Source organism: Paramacrobiotus metropolitanus, unplaced genomic scaffold (genome assembly GCF_019649055.1).
Source record: "Paramacrobiotus metropolitanus isolate TYO unplaced genomic scaffold, Prichtersi_v1.0 Parri_scaffold0000146, whole genome shotgun sequence".
Lineage (NCBI taxonomy): Eukaryota > Metazoa > Tardigrada > Eutardigrada > Parachela > Macrobiotidae > Paramacrobiotus > Paramacrobiotus metropolitanus.
The window spans coordinates 124,406-145,736 of NW_026570366.1; the positions used below are offsets into that span (position 1 = coordinate 124,406).

General features: G+C 40.8%; 4 protein-coding genes and 1 pseudogene across 6 annotated transcripts; 1 reads left to right on the top strand and 4 right to left on the bottom strand.

Annotated features, from left to right (window-relative positions):
* Positions 1-132: 132 nt before the first annotated feature.
* LOC129599453 (mucin-5AC-like) lies at positions 133-4,544 on the bottom strand. The gene is made up of 5 exons (XM_055497680.1): positions 3,749-4,544; positions 2,338-2,514; positions 1,973-2,084; positions 1,274-1,541; positions 133-938 (listed from the first exon to the last, which is right to left on the bottom strand). Exons 1-5 carry the CDS (start codon positions 4,311-4,313, stop codon positions 402-404), a joined length of 1,659 nt encoding a protein of 552 aa, XP_055353655.1. The 5' UTR covers positions 4,314-4,544; the 3' UTR covers positions 133-401.
* A 1,064-nt stretch (positions 4,545-5,608) lies between these two features.
* On the bottom strand, positions 5,609-8,585 carry LOC129599454 (uncharacterized). Its single transcript, XM_055497681.1, has 5 exons — positions 7,527-8,585; positions 6,949-7,204; positions 6,667-6,718; positions 6,517-6,591; positions 5,609-6,124 (listed from the first exon to the last, which is right to left on the bottom strand). The coding sequence occupies exons 1-5, from the start codon at positions 8,424-8,426 to the stop codon at positions 6,010-6,012; spliced, it is 1,398 nt and encodes a 465-aa protein (XP_055353656.1). The 5' UTR covers positions 8,427-8,585; the 3' UTR covers positions 5,609-6,009.
* A 1,763-nt stretch (positions 8,586-10,348) lies between these two features.
* Positions 10,349-15,155, bottom strand: LOC129599461 (uncharacterized). 2 transcript variants are annotated; one of them, XM_055497698.1, is made up of 3 exons: positions 14,116-15,155; positions 11,139-11,253; positions 10,349-10,876 (listed from the first exon to the last, which is right to left on the bottom strand). In XM_055497698.1, the coding sequence occupies exons 1-3, from the start codon at positions 15,011-15,013 to the stop codon at positions 10,759-10,761; spliced, it is 1,131 nt and encodes a 376-aa protein (XP_055353673.1). In that variant the 5' UTR covers positions 15,014-15,155; the 3' UTR covers positions 10,349-10,758. The 2 variants fall into 2 exon arrangements, with proteins under 2 accessions (XP_055353673.1, XP_055353674.1); XM_055497699.1 differs by lacking the exon at positions 11,139-11,253.
* A 1,617-nt stretch (positions 15,156-16,772) lies between these two features.
* On the bottom strand, positions 16,773-18,551 carry LOC129599468 (ovomucoid-like). 2 transcript variants are annotated; one of them, XR_008691918.1, is made up of 6 exons: positions 18,449-18,551; positions 18,183-18,371; positions 17,966-18,094; positions 17,470-17,598; positions 17,283-17,323; positions 16,773-17,171 (listed from the first exon to the last, which is right to left on the bottom strand). XR_008691918.1 is itself a non-coding variant. In XM_055497703.1 (5 exons), the coding sequence occupies exons 1-5, from the start codon at positions 18,232-18,234 to the stop codon at positions 17,160-17,162; spliced, it is 363 nt and encodes a 120-aa protein (XP_055353678.1). In that variant the 5' UTR covers positions 18,235-18,422; the 3' UTR covers positions 16,775-17,159. The 2 variants fall into 2 exon arrangements, 1 of the variants encoding a protein (XP_055353678.1); XM_055497703.1 differs by lacking the exon at positions 18,449-18,551 and having other exon boundaries at positions 16,775-17,171; positions 18,183-18,422.
* A 102-nt stretch (positions 18,552-18,653) lies between these two features.
* Positions 18,654-21,205, top strand: LOC129599472 (melatonin receptor type 1A-like; annotated as a pseudogene).
* The last annotated feature ends 126 nt before the right edge of the window (positions 21,206-21,331 follow it).

Genomic DNA, 21,331 nt, shown 5'->3' on the forward strand with positions numbered 1-21,331 from the left:
AAAACGCCCACATCTGAGCTTCGATTCACGCTTCACGGCCTTATATCTGTACTTATAATAAAGACATGCAGTACATTAATTAAGAGTAAACACTAGCCACTATTTCTACGCCTTATAAATGAATCTCAGCACTCCCGGTATGAATAATTTTTATTAGCTATATTCCCGATCTACCTCGAAAAACAAAAAAATTTTTCAAAATAAAAATTACGAATGTATGACTACGTGTACATCAGTTGTTGCACTTAAACAACATAGCAACAATAACAGACACAAACGGCCACACTCAAATCAAAAGAGCCGAAAACGTAACTTTTTTTATAGGATAATGGTAGATTTTCCATCTTATACGGGCCAAAAACATTTCAACGAAACCGATTACAATCAACCACTGGTTTTGTTCATAACTGCGATTCGGCGTTCCTCCGCTCCAGCTCCGCCAAATCCCGATTGTACTCGGGTGAGTACTGTGCGAAATCACTGTTAGGGCCCTTGACCTGTTCCACGTACTGCCGGTACGACAGTTCCTCGCCGGGCGGCAGTACGGGATCATTCGGGTCCCGGTTATGCACCGGCGTCAAGAGCAGTGTGGTCCGGTAAGTGGGACTGCGGATGGGCGGGGTCCCCGGGAGAGTCCCACCCCGCAGCACCGGGCGGTCGCCGTCCGTAATTTTGAGCGGAGCGGATCCGGCGGCAGCCACCGTGATTACGGCGTTGTTGACGCGGGAGGCGTTAATGACGTCGCGGGAGGTGATAGGGCCGCTGGGCACGTCCAGACGGCGGTCCCACGGACTGGGGGCGGTGTGCACGTAGGATTTATCCGTGGAGCGGGGCATCGAGGCATATTTGAAATGGGTGGTGGGCCCGGTGACGGGGGCGGCGGGGGAATTGATCGGTGTGCCGATGGGGATGGAAAGGGCTGTCGGTTTACCGGGTTTCTAAAAATAGTGGTCATATGTTAACTGTTTATCGGATTTTTTAGTTGAAACTTTTGCCGGCTTTTGGCTCTGTCGCAATTGCTGTTCGAAATAGTTTTTATTTAAAATTATAAGGCAAAGCAGGGGGAACTCAGACGTGACAACAAATATTACGCATACTACATAATTTCTTTGTTTCAGATGTTTTTTTGCTAACTGCTATTAAGAAGTAAAGTAAACGTAAAAGAGCCATTGTCCGGTATAAAAAAACGGTGGAAACTGTTTTCTTCACATTAAGGACATGAAAAATTTTTTTTCTCCTGCTGCGATCCCCATAAATTCTCTGTCACCCTTACATTGGCGTATTTGGAGTTCTGGTTTTCCACGGAAGAGACCTCACCGGGTGCGATGATACTGTTATTGGGCGTTGCAGGATCACCTTTTCTGGCGGCCACCGTGTTTTCCCGCCGCGTCTCCTGGTAGTGATAACTGGCGTTGGTTATCATCTCATCGACGTATTTGTTGGACTTTGTCAAGCTGTCGATCGGTTTCACGATCGGTACGGTATCGAGAGTGCCATGTTCCACGTCAGTACGTGAGAAGCGCCGTGCAGCCGGTCCATCTCTGGTCAAGAAAACAACTTTAATACAACAAGGACATTGCAAAAAAGTTGAATTCCTCAGTTTTCAGCTCGATACAATTAATGAAAAGACTACCGAATTTTTTAATGCAAAAATTGTGAAATAGCCATTATACTTTATTCGCATGCATAAATAAAATTGAAAATTGTTTTAGAACTCTCAAGAACACGAAATGATGAGTTTTTGTGCACCTAGTTTTTGTGCATTCTACACTGCTCAGTGACTTTGTAATACACTGTGCCATAAGGTTACATGATCGATGATTTAAAACCATGCTAACTATTATCACGTACTGTAGAAGGTAACAAAACCTTTCATTATTTGTATCACAAGTGCACAATTCGCGATGGAAGAAGCATATTATGTTAACAAGCTCTGAAGTCTAAACCGCAAAGTGCAAAATTTTCCACTTACTTTATGCAACAGCACGCGTAAACATAGCCGATGATGATGGCAATCAAAAGTATAATCCCTGCAACTAATAATCCACCCTTCCTCCATGACCATTCGCTTTCGACATTTCTGGCTGCAAAAACAGGTACCAATGTCATGGCAATTGGCAATCATTACAAATGTACTGTGATTTTTTTCGGAAAATTTATTGCAAATGCTGCGTTAGAAATTTTAAAAAAAGGTAATTTACGCATAAATTACAAAGCAGCTAGCTAAGATAATGTTATAAAAAATTACCGGTAAAATGCCAGCAAAAATATTATAACAACGAAAAGCGTTGTCAATTTAAATAATTGTGTAATCCTTGAATGAATGGGTATCCATACCAGGAGCTGCAGTGGCCGAACCGGGCGATGTCAAACTTATCGGTCGTGGATCCGGGCTGAGCGGCATGTTTGATTGGGGTGGTACAACTACCGGTACAACCAGTGGCTCTTCGGAAGTGGTGGAAGACGTTTCGGTGGATGTAGTGATGTCTTCCGTGGATGTAGTGATCTCCTCTCCTATAATTGTATAAGAAGAACACTGTAATACAATTGTACTTCCAACTGTTGCAATCGGCAGCTATGACCTCAGATTTTACAAACATACTCTACATTTTTTACAGCACGTAACTCTACGTATTTGCATTTAATTTTAACTCAGCTGCAGTTTATGCTGAGAAGTTTCCGTGCAATTGCATTTCCGGTTTAACAGTTTTCGACCAGTTCGTAACTCAAAAAGAACTTCGCTGTTTTTGACTGTGTAGCTTTGCTCAGCGCACTAAGGAAAATAATTTAACTGGCGGTTAATGGCTTCTACAAGAATTATTTTAATTTTCTTTTCATTAGAAGTACCAAAAAACGAATAGTATGCACGGTCCCAATGCTTTGATAATACAGACATACCGTACAGTACGAGTACTAGACCGTATGTGCATTGACGTACAATAGCAAAGCAAAAATGCAGCGTTTACAGATGTGTGCACGCTGATATTATCGGCTCCTGTTGATTGCTATTACAGTGCCAGTCAGTTTCCGGTTACGAATGCTTAAACAATTCATCTCCAAGATATCTTTAAATCATCATTGCGGACTACAGAGTAAATAAAAAGTTTGTATCCTGTATTCGCATGTTTCATCTCAGTCCTAAAGATAACGCTAAATACGACGTAAACATTTTTTTAGTGCAAATAATTATACACTAATTACAACCTCAAATTACTACAATATATTCGATATATCTGTATTATACTACATAGATAAAATCTACGCTCTACAGAAAGAAGTACGAGTATGTAGGGTGAGCAGATTCCGTGTTATAATTTATGTTAACTGCAGTTAGATGCATCGATTTTCGGTTTCCTCTCATGAAACTGCATTCTCTAATTGTAACCAGAAGCAAATTTTCTTAGGCGTCCCAGTGTGTAATTCATTGGTCTTTTGTGCTGTTGCTGGCTCAGTAAATTCATCACAAAAAATACAAATGGTTAAAGCGTAAATAGTTTTAAAAAATGTTTTTGGTCGCTTCAAACTTTGACTTTGACTCGGTGTTACATCTATGCTGTACTGTTAAAATACAAAATTTAAGTCCGTTAAATTTAAATTCGTGTATAAAATGAAGTCATAGTGCCTATATCAGGAAGAAATTCTCAATACCGATTGTGGAGATCATGAATTAATTCTACTTGATTATTTGAATAGGGACCCATGAACACTACAGTTAATACGTATCAGAACAGACGTTGCACCTACATACCTCCTGCTGCTGGATCAAACGTAGAAAGCACAGGAAACAGTAAAGAAGGATCGGTAGAATTATCAGCCACGGGTGGTATATCGGTGGGGCTGCTATCTGTATTTGGATCCACCACCGGGCTACCGGTGGTCTGGTCAATTTCCCCAGGCCCACTCGTGGAAGCTGCAGCGTCGTCCGTTATAAGAGGCGCCGGCGGAACAGTTTCTTCACCCGGCGTGACTGCATCAGCAGCCGCGGCCGTGGACGACGCACCAGGATCCAGTACACCAGCTGAAGCATCAGTCGCGCTTCCCGCCGCATCAGGTGTGCTGTCCGTTGCATCCACCGCTGACGATACAGTTGTTTCTTCAGGGACAGCTGGGACTGGTGCCACAGTATCACCTGTTGTCGCATCATCCACAGCAGACGGGCTGGTTGATGTATCGGTCGGAGAAGCTTCATCTACTGGATCGGGTGATGTCTCGTCCACGGCAGGATCTGCTGGATCTGGTGCTGCTGGTTCATCCTGACAACTGATACTTCCAAATAATAGGACAATAAACAATACGATCACCTTAAGATGCATGGTGAAAAGAGTCACATAGGCCAATTATAAAACTGCAACAATGGATTATGCACAGACAGATTGAGACCGGCTATTTTTCATCTGATATCGCGGAAACGGAAAAAGGGTTGAACGTCGTCCGAAGAATGATGCGTGCATGCCAGTTGGAAATAACAAGGCAAGAACGGTAGCGGCAGATTACACGCGTCGACGCGTTTTTAATCTTCTGTCTGCCAGTCAGTACTGTCACTACTGTGTGTGTGAGTGCGAGTGAAGATCTGATAATCTGATAACAATCTGCAAGTGTAAACGAGCAGTTTTAATTCGCACAAGCCGTAACCGGTGCAGTTTGTACAAGTACGGTATCTGCGATCTGCATGTTCACGGTAACTGTAACAACCAGGGACGGCAAAGAGCGGTGCGCAAAGGCATGCAAGGCGAGCGTACCATGGTTACATGGTAGCAGGAAAAGCAACTGAACTCAAAGGTCAGAAACTGTTGTTTTGCGGTTAAATGTCCGGGAAAACATGGCTTCCGATAACACCAACGTCGTCAGTCAAGTTCGAACTCCAAAGATCGTCTGGATGTACAGGGGTGTACAATACATAATAATTATTATATCTATATATAGATACATATATAGATATTATCATTATTATGGTACATATTATTACGTACCTCGGAGTAGTACTTATACCGGCAGTTCGTATGAGCTACAGTAATACCGAATTGTTGATGCTTCAACTTATTATTGTTAAGAATGCCGCACTAACAATAAAGTAAGAAATACGGAATAAAACATTAAGCACGTTCGCTGCACGGCTGCACTCGCCAATAAGGTGGGATGGCCATCCAACTGTCCGGTGTTTCTCCGACAACTGTGCGAAGTTTGGTGACAACTGACAAGTATAGATATTCGCTCACGATAGCGAGAGTACATAGAAGTAAGAGTACGAAGTATATATATTACTACAAGCCTAGGACGGATGAATACAGACTATAATCATTACATTTATTTGCGACTGTTGTGTTTTTGTAGGTATTGTGTTGCAGTTTTGATTGCTTTTCTCCGATACCGATTGGATGGAAACTTCGTTGAGCGAAATTAGGAGATAAATTGAGCACCTCCCGAACGTAAAGAAAACCGTTCCCAAAACCATCGAATTAACACTGACAGCAAGTACGTCATCCCAGCAACGCACCGTCCTCGATCAGGTCAATTTAGGCCGTTCTTGTGACCTGAACTGGCCAGGGTAGCCCTTGCGGATAAAATTTTCCCACCATACTGTGCAAATCAAGCAAACAAGTATGACGACTTTATTGCGATGTACTACGACCATCAAAGGCTACAATTATAATAGTTCTACGTCATGTAGAGCAATAAGTATGCAACAAATATTCTCCCGATCTCTGCGAACTGTTGCATGTTCGTGAGCTATCTAGAATTCGGATCCATCCCTGACAAATTAATACAGCGAAAAATTAAACATTTTCCATTTTGTGAGTATCCATCAGCTTTTAAGTTACGTTCATGCATTTAAATTATTTTGCAGTCTCGTGGTTCTATTTTCGTCTAAATGCAATAGTAGTATAACTTTCCATTCAGCGAAAATAGCTAACTTGGCATAGAATCCATTCACAGTCATTTTTGGCAACATCTTCAGTTCCATCAACATCTTGAGAGACCATTTACGAGTAACGCAGCAATCACACGGCGCTATATTTGTGTCAGCAGCGGCTCATCGGCACCTTTCAAGGAACGACCTTTCAACTGGTCATCCAGAGGATAGTTTTTGTTAATTCGAACTTCTCGCGATTCCATCACGCGTCCGCTGACAACATAAACTGTCATAAGCGCTGGGGAAAATAACGTACGAGTATTTTTATGTATGCACTATAGACTTCTGATTATTATTTCTATACGAGTAAGCACTGCACAAGCATATGCACGTAAGTTTATATAGAAATTATATAATATCAAATCATTGATTTGATTTTCTTAATTGCACTTCATTAAACAATTTAAAATTAATTATGTACTTAGGTTAAGAAGTATGAAAATTAAACTGCACACGACATAACTTGAACCCATGTATAAGTAAGTAGAAAAATCTGCATGTAATAATTAACAAATTATTTATTTTATTTTATTTTTATTGTGTATTTTTTAATAAGTATTTCATCAACACATGGCAGAAAGTTTTAATCATTATACGGTACTTACGTTTCCGAACAGCATGCTCCATACATACAGCATAGTATGACGATAAAAATAAGGGCCAGTGCAAATATAATTAAGCTGTCAAGAAAAACATACAGAAGGTTTAATTTGTCCGAGTTTGGCGGCAGTAGACGTAAAGAAAATAGTGCGTACCTGTACGCATGAATGACTCGTTCAAACACCAGCAGCGGATGCTCTGTTGGCTCTGTGATTCACAGAAAACAATCATGAATGAAAATAGAAGTAGTGATATCGTACAAACTTGCAGATGACGTCAGTTATGAAATCCTACGTAGCCAATACTGGCGTTTCTAATTTTAAAGCCATCACACAAATTGCAAGTTCAATTAAGTTAATAAATCCTTAGACAACGAATATGGTTGTAATAAAAAAATGAAATGGTATATGTTGCGCAATCGTCAAGTAAAATTTTACCTTCTTCTTCCTGATCATCCGACGTCGTTATCCATTCTGGCTGTGCAGTTGTGGGTATCAAAACTATTGTCGAATAAACTATTTCCGGTGTCGGGGGCGCTTCGGTAGCAGCCGTCTCCTCTGTCGTACTAGTTTCCGGCTCATCTGTAGTTGTCTCCGTTGTTTCGCTTCCCTTAGGCACTACCGTCACTGCGTCGTCCAAAATGTCGTCCGTCGCATTAACGAGGGAAATATTCATCGTCAGATTGGCCGATATCTCCAAGAATACAATAATTATTGCCGCTGTTAAACATCTCTTTATGTTTCACGTAATTTGTACCACATTGTACGAATATCCAAGTCATGAATTATGGCGCACTTTAGTTTCCACTAGAAATATGTTAACTATTGATTGATATGGGCGCTGACGTTTTGATGGCGCGAATTGTAAATTTAAAGAAAACGTAACGTAAATGTTAAAAACGATAACGTTAACCGGGCATATTTAGAATTACCTACATTAATCAACACGTGTACTTCTATAACTAGTTACACTAATTAAGTCTTTACTTTTGTGTAATATGAATTCGCATTCTCACCACAACTGTCGCATTGTAAAATACCGTGGCATCAGTGGCATTATCGCTCTCCAGTCCCGGCTCCGTTACGTTTTCCGCCTCGGTAACATTGACGAACAGCGTGTCATTGATCATCACCGCATCGTCCAGTACCGATTCCGCAGTCGTAGTAGAATCATCATCATCGTCATCCGTCGTCGTTTCCGCTTCCACCGTCGTTGTTACATCACTTAAATCGTCGGTTTCTGTTGTTCCCGCGTCAGTGATACTGTCTGTTGTCGTGGCAGTTTCCGAATGATTGTGAATGGTGAGAACCACCTTGACGGTCAAGGGTGCATGGTCCGATTCCGCCACATTCACCGGCACTTCCACGCTGACCGTCCTTTCCGTGGTGGTATCATCCACCTCATCATCAGTATCGGTGGTAACATGCGTGACCGTCTCGGTAACGCCATCGGTATCAATGGTAACATCCTCCGTTATCCCAATAATCGGATTGGTCACGGCGGTAATGGTTACGTCATCATCGTTATCCTCGATGTTAATGTTTTCTACTTCGTCGTCCCCATCCGTTGTGGTGTGTTCAGTGGTCAACGCGTCGAACGCTTCGTGATTACGCTGGTACTGGAACGTGGTGTTAAACAACGCCACCCAGTATGGTACTGATGTGGGCGTGGTCGGCGTATCCTCGTCCGTATCCACCAGGCTCTCTACCGTCGACGGGATGTCATGATCACGATGCTCCACATGTCCACCACTGTGGTCATCGTCGCGGGAAAATCGATTTTCTGCTAAGGAATTATGGTTTTCCCGGAGAAATTCTTCGGCTAAAAGGTCATAGTCGGGGCTGCGATCTCTCTGGCCGGAAATACTCCCGGCAAAGGACACGAGGAATAGTATTATGAGAATCGGTCTGGTCATGATGTAATAGCGCCGGAGAGGATTATAACCAAGGATGTTGTAATAACGCCGTGGATCAGATGGATGAAGAAGAGAATTTCAAGTTCGATGGATATTCGGTATGTTTGGACATTGGAACCGTTCTACCGACACGTCTGCGTCAGGTAGCTGAATTTAGAAAATTCTTGCATGTGCAAATACCACCCGGGAAAAACACTCTACTCAGCGTTTTACCGGTTAGGAAGCGATGACGCACTCATATTGCACGTATTTGGTAAACAGATTTGAATTTAATTAAATCTTAAATATGACCCGGTGCAGCACGCAGTAAAGTACACTCTGTAAGATAAAAACTTCAGGAAAGTTTTTTGCGAGTGTTAGTATTTCTGAAATGGTTCGGGCGCACGAGGAACGGATTTCGTGGTGTTGTTTATAAGACGCGTGTGTTCCACATGCTGCCAGTGACCTGTCAAAGATTCGCGTTCAAAATTGTGATGTATGGATTTTTAGCCGGTTTATGTAACCGTGAGTCGTCTAATCCAATATTGACACCTCGTTCCATTATAGTGAGTTTCAAAATATACTCGCTGTACGGTGGCAAACAGGATTTAGTGTATACAAATCAGGACCCTCTATGGGGCCTATTTGGCAATTTTGTATAATTTATTTTCTTAATTAATTTAACTAACTTTATTAAATAATGAATTAATTAACAACAAGTCAACTGTTAATTAATAAACAGAAACTAAATGAAATATTTCATTTAATGTTCAAGTAGTGCATAATATTATCTTCTGCTGATTCTGACCGTGAGCAAACGGAACACGCCGAGGTATAGTATATTATAATCTGTTAGAGGGTAGAGGGTATAGTATATTATTAAACATAGGGTCCTGTTTTGTATCCAGACCAAATTCAAACTAACCAACAACAGAACAGACGAATGACTCATACACAGCGCAACATTCAAGCGATACCACACAGGCAGCAGGAATCGCCGAGCAGGCGGGCGAATCAGCGGAGTATAATAATATACACGGCTCGGCTCGGTCAGAATCAGCGGAGTATAATAATATACACTACTTGAACGTTAATTGTAATATTTCAGTTAGTTTCTGTTTATTAGTTAACAGTGGACTCGTTGTTACTTAATTCATTATGTAATAAAGTTAATTAAATTAACTAAGAAAATACATTATACAAAGTTGCCAAATAGGCCCCATAGTAGGCCCCCGCCTGCTCGGCGTGTTCCGTTTGCTCACGGTAAGAATCAGCAGAAGATAATATTATACACTACTTGAACATTAAATGAAATATTTCATTTAGTTTCTGTTTATTAATTAACAGTTGACTTGTTGTTAATTAATTCATTATTTAATAAAGTTAGTTAAATTAATTAAGAAAATAAATTATACAAAATTGCCAAATAGGCCCCATAGAGGGTCCTGTTTTGTATACACTATCGTTTGGCGTTTTACATAGGAATGTAGAAGTCTATAAGGTCTCGTTGACCAATCTCACGGTATTGTTATCAAGATAGCTAAGATGGCAATTATTTTGCCTGTTATCCAAATGAAATCATCGCACGAGAATGCAGATATTTGTTTTCAGAATATCAGATATAAAAATTGTTATATTACTCCCAATTTTTTTGCAGTTAGAAATTCCATAGTGCCATAAATTTCTCCAGAGAGTGGCTTATAATTAAGAAGCCGAAATATACTTCTAATATTGCAGATGCTGACACCGCTGTGCTAACCTACACAGCTTTAAATTGTACATAATACAAAAATGTACATATATACCGGTCTTATTATGTTATGTATGTTTATTAAAGCTTTCTGTTAATAATAATAAGTTAAGGCCTTAACACGCAAGTTAAAAGTGAGAAAAGTTAAGCACGCTACCGCTAGGCATGTTAATGCGGAAGCAGACAGCGATACAATGTACTTTCTTATTTTTGCAGAAACACACAAAATACAGTAAGTGCGTGTGCACAATTGTAAACATATGGCCCATGCGATGAAAGTGTATATAAACAGTATAATTAAAAATACAAAGAGTATATAAAATATGATACAGACACATATAATACAATAGGCGGTAACAATGAACAAAATGCACAAAAAATACTGTTTTCCTGTGACTTAAACATTTTTCACAAAAGTTAGCAAAACATAACAATAACGAAAGCACACATGTACAATACACACGTTTTACATTCCAAGTTTTCCACTATTCCTTTCCGAGTTAACTGCAAAATAACATATCTGGCACCAGCAAACTTCAACCACGGGATCGCGCAGAATTAACAGCAATATCAGAACTAATCACAAGGTCCTCTGCCAAAAGCTCATTTACGATCATTTCTGTCAAAGGCCACATTTCCGTCGATACTGTCATCAGATGCGGTGCGCAGTTTGATGGAACGCTGTCGAGATAGATGCTTAATAATCCGCAACTCCTGAATTCTAGAGTAGGAAAAAATAATTAACGTAAGTTTCAGCTTTTATAGGACAGAGTGCACAAATACTGACATTCACTGTCAAATAAAAAAAACTGGCGCTATGGAAAGCTGACAACGTACAGCGTGCACTGCGCGCAATAACCTATGCATGCATGGTTAATGTTGTCCAGATTTATAATCGACTGCACGGTGTCTGCATGCACTTGTTATCGAATTTAAATTTGTAGATTTTAGTGCAAAAAATATAATATTACAAGGCAATATACCTTCGACGCTGATGGTAGCTGATGCCCAAAACGATCGCCACGATAATTGCCGCTACCACACTACCGGCTATAACGCCGGCTGCTACGGGATGTTCTTTAACAAAGTCCTCAAACACTGTAATTAAAACCCAGATCAGAACATGCACAGGACTGGTTTACGTATTTTAATACAATGCATGAGTTCGAATATAATTTTATTTGAATGTATTATACAGGTACTGTATGTAGGCTGTGATCTATCACTATGGTATGGTCTTTAACCCGTTCCACACCATGCGTGTTAGACCGACATGGTGGAGGACTTCTTCTCTATAGTCCGTTGTTGTGGTCATAGGTTGCTTTAAATGGTTTTATTTCAAAGAAGTGATGTTAGGCTACAGTTTAAACTATGTAACCGTTAGATGCACCATGTCCGTGAAGTCTGGAGGGTGACCAAACGTGGTCAAAATTGACCAAACTGGGCTCCCTGAGGTCCTGCTTGTCTCTGCACTAACCTTCACATCAGATAATTACCACAAAAATAAGAAAGGAAGTTATTGTCAAGCTTTGTAGAAGAATGAAACAAAGTTCAGAGAAAAAGCACCCGCTGGTCACTTCTGGTCAACTCAAAATACCATGTCGAGTTTGACACGGTTGGGCATGGAACTAATTTATCAATAATCTTTAAAATTCTATATCAGTTGATAGAAAAATCGTACACGGTAGCACTAATAATCAAAAGAAAGCTCATAAAAACCTTTATATAATGACATGAGCATAGTGGTCAGCAAAGTGACCACTGGTCAACACTGACCGGAAATACGAAAAATATTGTTTTTGACTGAACGCTTCTAAAATAAGTGTGAACTGAATTTAAGCGAATTTTATAACAGCACTTCTCAATAGCGCTGAAGTCACGCTAATGCTCAGGAGATGGCCCGATGAATCTCAATGTGCTTTGAACCCTATTATTACCATATATACGGATGGTATTCGGCAACCTGGCTAACTGATTGTCTTATGCCAATCCTTATAATTTATTCTTTTCAAGTTTCAAATGAGTGCAACTGCAGTAACAAGTAAATAAACCCTAATTTCGCATTGATATTCTGATAACTGAACTTCCGCCCTTGCACTAACCATGCCATTTGAACCTTCCGGTCGATTGGCTCGTAACCTTTAGCCCTGATCTGTGCAAAACGGTGATTGCATCAGAAGGGAGTATTTTACAATGCGTTGCTGAGTATGGACAGCGTCTAGGCACTATTCAGTAGCGCGCCTGAGACAATGCAAAGTACATGCCATCCCTCACAAGTTTTGGACAATTAATGCCTAAAATAAATCGTTTTCCTGTACAGTAAGTGATAGGCATTTCTTGGCACAACATTACTGAACCTTTCGCGCGCTACTTCCATATTGCGAAGCAACTGGTCACTAGGACGACACTTGGAAGAATTGGCTACCGGTCTATAACGCTGGTAACCATATCAACCATGCTTCCTGCTCTTTATCCCAGCTATCCCGTTTAGTTGCGCAACCGGATATAGTAATATTTCAACTGTGTACGTCACTTGAATTGTGGTCCACTATAAAGGCGATGACCAACTGTCCAAAACATAGAGCGAAAGTGACCAACTGTTGCGAATTATCGAAGCAGCACTTCTGCACTGGTACACATGAGTGATTCTTTGTTTTCAAATTTTCCTTGACCACTGGTCAGCTTGATGACCATCACAATGCGTCCTTGCTTTAGTACTCGTCGAGATCTATCGTTTGAGCTATTGGCACATTATGGGCGATTTTTCTATCAGCTGTTGTAAACGGCAATGGATAACATGTCGGTGCAACATGGTTACCATGCGTGTCAATCCGACATGGTCATCTCCTGCTTGACCTATGGTCGATAAAATTTTGAAAAAAATGTTTTTCTCTTAATTGAATTTTTGTGTCCCAGACTGCCAATTTTCAAAACTGTAGTCCCATCCCTTCTAGTACCCGGTTTTCCTGGGTTAATTAAAATTTCTGTAGTCCATCGTCTTCGTATTCGTACTTCGCACTAAGGTAAGAATTCGGTCAAATACTTCCACGGGCCACTTCATTAAAATTAAACGGACAGCAGCTTGCAGAGCATTCTTTTATCGGCCTGGATTTAAGTAAACATAACATGATTTAGCCGATCGGCTGCATTGTTCGGATCTAGGATAACAGGACTGTTCTGATACGGTAGTACATATTTTAATTGTTGTTAGTAATAATTTAGGGCGCTGCACAAGAGAGCGAAGATTTCCTTGGAGTCTTCTGATATCACGGTTAGATATCTATTAATATCATTACCAAATTAATATCATTACCAAATTAATTAATATCATTACCAAACTACACCTAGGTACGGTATCTGCGAAGACACTGCAGTGTAGTCTAATATGGTGATAGTGATCTGCAGTGATATCCTGACGGTCCTGTTATACGAGTAGTATTCATGCACTGACTGCAGACAATATGACAGTGTACATGCACGCAACGGCGTGGACTATGGAAAAACCATGCAATTCGCAATCACAAACGAAAAAAACGCCAAATACGTAACATAATTCTGTGTCAGACATATCATATTATGTTGATCAAAAACTTCGAATGTATTCATGCGTGCCCTCGTAGGTCCCACACAAGGCTGGGCTACATAGTTAGAATTTGGGTTTGTTACGAACGGAATTCTTTTGGCTACATACAATAAATTCAGGAGAAATTTTTATAATAATCCTTACATACTCTGGGTTTCCTATTAACCAAATGGTCCAAATCTGCTGTCGCCTTCTGATGCTTGAGTTATGTCGCAGTGGCTCGCACTGTCCCGTACATACAAAATTCTGTAGTGAACTATGCACAATACCGGCAACCACCTTTTTGATGTCAGTGTTAGCTACCCTACTGTAGATTGATAACCATTGTACTGCAAATTACAATTAAACATGAACTTTCATGTTCGTCAATAACTTACCATTTTTACCGTCCGGAAACTTTTCATGCACCGATGCCTTGACACACCGATCAAACAGGCTGAGGTTAAATGTGCTCCCTTTGGGATCAAAGCAGTACTCTCCGATACAATCGTTCTCTTCACCCGGTGACGGCTTGCCGAATTTGAATCCCATCGGCCACTTGCGCTCCTCCCGACCTTGTCCCGGCTTACAACAAAAACTGAAACTCTTTCGTGTATCCGCGGAAAGATTCCCGGGTAATTTCTGCTCCTTCAGAACATAGTACCCTTTGTTGCTCTGATTCGCATTGGCCACGTCGTAGTCGGGAAGGAGAAAATCCTTCAGACTACGTCCCGTTCCGTCTTTAGTGAGGAACACCACATCCTGGATGTGCGAACGGAACGCGGTCTCCTCGCTGATGCTGATGTTGACCTGGAGTTTCTCCGCGGGGACATTTTTATACACCACGATGGCGTTGATGCTGGATGAGCCCTTGTCGATCCAGAAATGCTGGTTTTTCGGCCATTCAGTACTGACGTTAAATAAATCGAATGGACAGAATAACGTGTCCGTCTTAATGGATAAATTCGCTTCTAAATCTTGAGTGCCGATGACCAGGGAGGTTTGCATAAGGTTTAGAGCTGAACAGTTGCTGTCCAGGGTGAAGCGGATGCGGTGGGACAATCGGGCTGGTTTGTCCTTGGCGCCTTTCCACATTACGATCACGAAAGGTGAAAGATCAAGAGGACGACAGTTGGTTGACAATTCAATAAATTCCCGTTTGAATTTTTCTGCACCCAGCTGGAATTCGTTGATGGTGAGAAAACAGTCGGGTGCCTGGACGGCGCTTCTGCGCGATGCTGCGATGGGAGCAAGAACAAGAACGGAAACGAAAAAAAGGAAAGAGTGTTCAAACATTTTTTAGGATTAGTTAAATCGTCAGTTCAAAACTATTGGAAATAATTATGAGAATTTAAATTTGCCAACCGGGATTTGCTTTTATAGCTGGATTAAGACGTTATATGTACGTACGGCTATGTACAGCACATACTGCAGCGAATAGCAGTCGTGCAACTGGCACCACAATAACATTGTTAGTGATGATTGTGATTTGCAAATGATCAAGGGTCGTGGTTGCCAGCGGTCCGATCAAAGGAATGAATGCGGTAACAACAATAACAACAACACGCAAACAACGAAAACCATTATAGGCTATGTTTTAGCTGTACGATTCGAATTCCCGAATTCCCAAGTTCTATTTAGGAATTCCCAAGTAGAACCAGGTTTACTGGAAGACAGTAAGTACAGTACAGCGATAACACAATAGATAGAGAAAAGCTAGAACACACCGTGAAAACCAAGCCGTTTGCGTATACAAATGCAGACGAAAATAATAACAATTTGCTTGTTTTATTGCGTTTTTGTTGCCTTCCGCTATTCCATAATTTCCATTATGGATTCAGATAGTTTAGCCATCGTTTTATGCTGGCTGTTATAACGATACGGCCAGGGGCCTGGGTGGTGTGTTAAAGTGCATGGTTTGTGATTATTGATCATCATTCAAAGAAGTTTAAAGTTAACATCCACAACCGGTATTCAAAAAATAACGATGTGCAGCTTGGTATCGATATCGTGAAAACGTGCCTGATCCTATATTGCTTTTATTGCTTTGATTATTTTGATTGCGGTGAGCATGCCAGATGCACTACAAATAAATGTCAAATATCCAAAAGGTCAGTACTTTTTGTGGCATGGTCAAGTTCGATAAAGGCTGTCAGCGGCTATTTTACAAACAATCAGATCTTTACATAGTGACTGACCAGGCCGAGGTTACTCATGCTTTTAGATCAGCTAACGTAAGATGATTACTGTAGTTAGCAAAAAGGTGAATACGTTATGCAGAAAATATTATTACACAATGGTTTTAATTAGGATGATTTATAAATCTCAGCTATGCTACTGAAATTGCTGCAGCCACATTGGACGAAGTCCGAAGTCTCGGTTCGTATGCGTGCATTTAATTTAATCTGCAGGTTTCTTAATTAACTCCAGTTTAAAGCAGTTTTGTATTGGCGCCGTTCGGGCTGCACCTGATCAATTTGGCACACCGTAACGAAGGCGAATGGGTACGTAAACAAATCTTTAAAGAATATTGATAGTCTGTCTTTGATTCGGCGAAACACTTACGATGAGGTGATAATAATATGAGATTTCTGAATGAAATTCACTGATACCGTAGATTCGTAGTGCAAAATAAGGTCGGGGAGTTCAAACAGCCGAGCACAACTTCGGTAGCTTATCAGCAGAAATATTGCAACATCTACGCTGCGGTTTCGCATCATTGTTCCAAAGAACAAGAAAATCTTGTTGCTGTCTTAGATAATACAAAGGTGCAGCATTACATATTTACTTCAGCTCTTACTAATTAACTAGACGAGTGCTTGTATGCATTATTATTAAAGTGAATTGTACCAGTGACAAGGCTACCGTATATTATACGGTTACAGTGCATGTGAACAATCTGGGTTGGTCAGGTTTGTTAATTCATCAGGATAAAATTATAACAAGCCTGCAACGTACAAGAAAGCAGTATACTTTCGCACAAATACAGCGCATAAGTAGTGTCAGAATGAAAAAGGTCGCAGTTCGAGATTCACCAAATTCGCTGTCAGTTCGGTATTCCGAAACGTTCTCCCCGAGTTCACAACCGAATCTGCTCTGGGCCTCCCAAAACTTTCTCCACAGCTTTTAAATTGGTTCAACACCGAAGCGCGCTTGCGTATTACATTTTATATGTCCATGATATTTCGAGGATTCTACGTACAGTTAAAGAAACTGTCGCATCAGTTAATCCTAAAACTGCAAATAAATTTACAATATTTGCTGGCCGTGCCAAACTGAATTCACAACATAATTAGGCAACCATAAATTACTTATAGGAACAATGACAAAAATGGAAACAATGAAATAGAAACAATTCATAGAAACAATGACAAAATTAGAAGTCTGTACGAGTCGCAACTTGTTGTCGATTAAGTGTTCGCAAATTGCATGATCCAGTGTTTTACTTGGATACCTAAAATACAACAATACCATGGGCTAAATTGATTGTTATTACTCATTATATACTTTGTAGATTTACTTTTTGTGTGCATAAGGTGACCGTTAATTAATTCTACCAGCTTACCATTTGGCGTCGACATTCTCCACGGTATAATACGGCAACCCCTGGAAGCAAAGGCTCAGCTTAGTGTTAGCTTTATTAATCAGCTGAGTTCGTTACGATACTCAGTGAAAGATTTTCTTGCAAACAACGTTAACCTTACAAGTCTTCTACAGTTTTTAAAAATATAATGATCATCACAATACCATACCGACAGTCCGTGCATGGCAGTCGTTGCTATACGTGACGCCATCGGCACCGCACACGGGTGCGTATTCCAAAGTGCACAAGATGGCCTTGGTGTTCTTGCGGCAAGCTCCACTATAGGCAACACCTCCACCTAACATTATGACGAAATACGACTTATTAAAGTGGACTTGCATAAAATAATCTAGATACGCAAAAGGTCACCCAGGGTTGACTGAATCTTAGAACAGCGACCAGAAACTGTAATAGAAAGTTTAAAGGCCGCTTTTTTTGAATCGTCAGCACTAGGGTTTTCATCAAGCGTCAGTACTGTAAATTATCAAGCGTCAGTACGTTAGTACTCTAATGGAGCACGTGTAGGAAAACAGTATAATAATGGCGGAAATGAGCAGTGAAGGTGTTTTTACTACAAAAATTAATTGCTAACTACGTTGTAAACAAGGGCATATACGCGACTTTGTTTTAGAAAAGTCTAAATCACCAGTTAAAGCGTGATTTACCAAGACAGTCAGCATAGCACTTGCTGGAATACGTAACCCCATTTCGACCACACACTGTTGACCCGAAACTAATGCAATTGCAGTAGTCCAGTGGCTGCCAGGCCCTCGAAAACGGGAGACCTTGGATTTCTGAAATAGATTTGCATTGATGCCAGTCCATGGCCATAAACTGCACAAATTGTATCTTGGGAAAATGTCAATATTTGGATGCACCAACCTGCAATTACAAGCCCTAGAAAGATTGTTACAAAGATAACAGACCGAGCCATTTTTGTGGATCTTTAGTTCAACGAAAAGACGAAAAATGTTCCGAAATTGCGATTGGCTCGCAGTCGAATTGCAAGGGTATGTGCCTTTAACATTCTGGCCAGATGGTAGAAGCTGTATTTATGTTGCTGTATTTATGCTGCAAAAACACACTTCCGTCCCCGTACGTTACGTGCTAACTTTTGATTACATTGTTTGACTGTTTCTTTACTGTACCTTGGCTTTCGGTCTATTGACAACAGTTTATCCCGTCATGAGCTGCCGATAGGTAATCTTGTAATATTTGATAAAAAAGAAAGTGCAACAAGACGAAAAATTAGTTCACTTTGTGTACCATATCAGCTCGTCCCAATGCAGCATTGAAGGTGACTCTGATACACAGCACTGTGAAGTTGTGATTCTATTGTTGGAACACATCTGTATGACACGAATTGCCTCGCTAAGGGTACTCTGTAGATAGTATTTAAACGGTAATCGTATTTACGTACAACTAGTATTTACGTACAAGTACATTATTCTGCAAAACATTTGCGTTAGCAAAGCATAAGTCCTCTGTTTTATTTTCTGTTGTGCTGAGCGATATGAAGACAGCAGAATTGTGGAAAAACCCAGCTCCAACAAAATTTCCTCTGTAGGAACAGCTATATTTAAACCGAATTCTAGTAACACTTTCCGTACTTCCGTAAAATTTTTCTCTTTACCTATATTAAAGACTATAACGCACAAACTGACTAAAGATTTGTTAGCCGCTTGTGTCCATTAAACTGATATCACTGTCAACAACTGTGGTCTTTCAACATACGGAGCGTTAAGAAGCAACATTCCCAAAACGTGCTTTTACGGTGAACGAAAAGTTTTTTTAAAACTATGCCATAAAGGTATAAACGCAAAGAGGAGGTGGGAGCAGTCAAGAGGTGGTGTCACAATTCATTTTAAATAAGGTGGTGCAAGGTGGTGGCAATAGCCACACCCTTTTATTAAACAGTCTCATTATTAATCTCACATTATTAATCTCTCAGTCTCACATTATTAAACAGCTTTATTAAACAAGGGTATTATTGGATGCTAATGTAATTAAATTTTACCAAAACCTTCAGGAATTTAGCACAGCAAAAATACTTAATTATCAGGCTTCACTGACAGTTACTGCAAAACCAGGAAATGGCTGTCATGCATGCATGACAGTTACTTCCAGGATTTGCAAATTCAGTGGCTAAATTCAGTACTCAAAGGATGACTCTTGCCGGTTTGCATTCTTGGTATTGTTATTTGACTGGGCTAAAGGTCAGAATTAGCCAAGTCGATGCAAAATAAAGCCGTAGCAGATAATTAGGGATAATCTGGAAATCGTATTATGCAGCGAGGTATTACCCAGATATCTGATGGGAAAGGCTGGGAAATATGCGGCGTAAGTTGTAATATGTACTGTAATTGTAGATTCGAGAAAAAGCCATAAAAAGCGGGGGGATGGTATATGCACTCGCTAGAGCTGAACGCGCTTCGAAGTGTTACAAGCGATAACTACACTACTTCCAGTTCCCGGCATTTTTCGATTATAGTTTTGCAATTTTACTCAGTATGCAGGTCACCGATTCCATGGATTATAATATTTGTTCTCACGCTTGCTGTATTTATGTGCTGTTCAGCGACACAATTTTATAAACTATGATCCCGTTTCATCATAACTTTACGTCTGCCAACGACACCAAATCCGCACCGTTATGGATTACTCTAAAGGGTGAATTGTTCAACTGGGCTGTCGTATCTCTCATTGGCATACTAATTTCCGCTGTACTTTTTCCGCTTTTGTTGATCGTCTCGCTTCGCTTAAAAACGCACCAGAAATCATCCGGAATCCTGATCCTCCATCTGATTATTGTGGAGACCGAATTAGCTCTTGTCCATATGCCGCTCGCGTTACTGGGTGTATATGTGGGGCAGTACGATATTTTTCGCTCTAAAGACTGTGTGTATATGAAGTTCTTACTACAGGTGACGATGCAGACTGGACACTGGTCGCAGTTCGTTATCAGTGTCAACCGGTTTATCGCAGTGACTAATCGGCATCTATATAACCGTTGTACGACACGTCGTGCGATTGTCGCCACGATTGTGCTGAGCTGGCTAATTGGTTTCAGCAATACTTTGCCCACTGTTCTCAACACTGAAGGGTCGTATGTTCTTATTCCGCCGTGGAATAGCTGTAGTTTTCTGCCCAAACTGGGAACGCCGTGGATGCATGTGGCATTGATTGGCACGTATATTCCGCTGACATTGACACTCTCGGTTTATTTTGTTCTATGTGTGAAACTGTGGTTTGTTCGGACAAATCCGATTGGCGCAGCAGGGATGCAGCAGTACGACGTACGAGCACTGGACAGCCATCGCAAGCGACGCATTCGCACCGGTCGAATGTTGTTCGCGGCGGCATTATGGTATACTGCTTGTTATTACACGCTGCTGTTCACTGCCATGATGCGACCATCTTATGCTAAAATCACCGCGATGCTGTGGTCGCAAACGCTATTTGTGTCCGGTTACACTATGACGCCTGTAAGTGCAACATTCAAAATTTTGCATGAGGATATGATGCAAATTGTGTTTTTTTCTCTTAACTGTCTTTTGATTTAAAGTTTTTTCTATCTGCAGGTTTTGTTTTTTACACTGAACCGCGATTACCGAAGGGAACTAGCAAAAGTCGTGGGCCGCATTGTCACATCAATGGGGCTGAAAATTTGATGGGAAGTTCTGTAACGGCGAAATAGCAGAGGGCGTAGTCGACATGCAGATTACAGTTCAGTAGTAAGTACTGTACACCAATACAGCAACTGGGTGGTGGACGAGCTGGATCACGTTTACACGAGAAAATCAAAACAATAATCCTGGTAATCCTCCACACGGATTCCCGAATCCTTGAAATGGTTAAACCGTTAACTACTGATGTGTGTTCGTTAAGCGTTAATCTTGGTTTCGCGTAGCGTGTTGACCTTTAATCTTTCCGACAGTCTTATGTAATGGAGGTGCCAGTCATCGTTTATGAACTGGGCATGAATTTTAGTTTCACCCGAAGCTTGTTTGAGAAAGTCGTCTCTTGTTTTT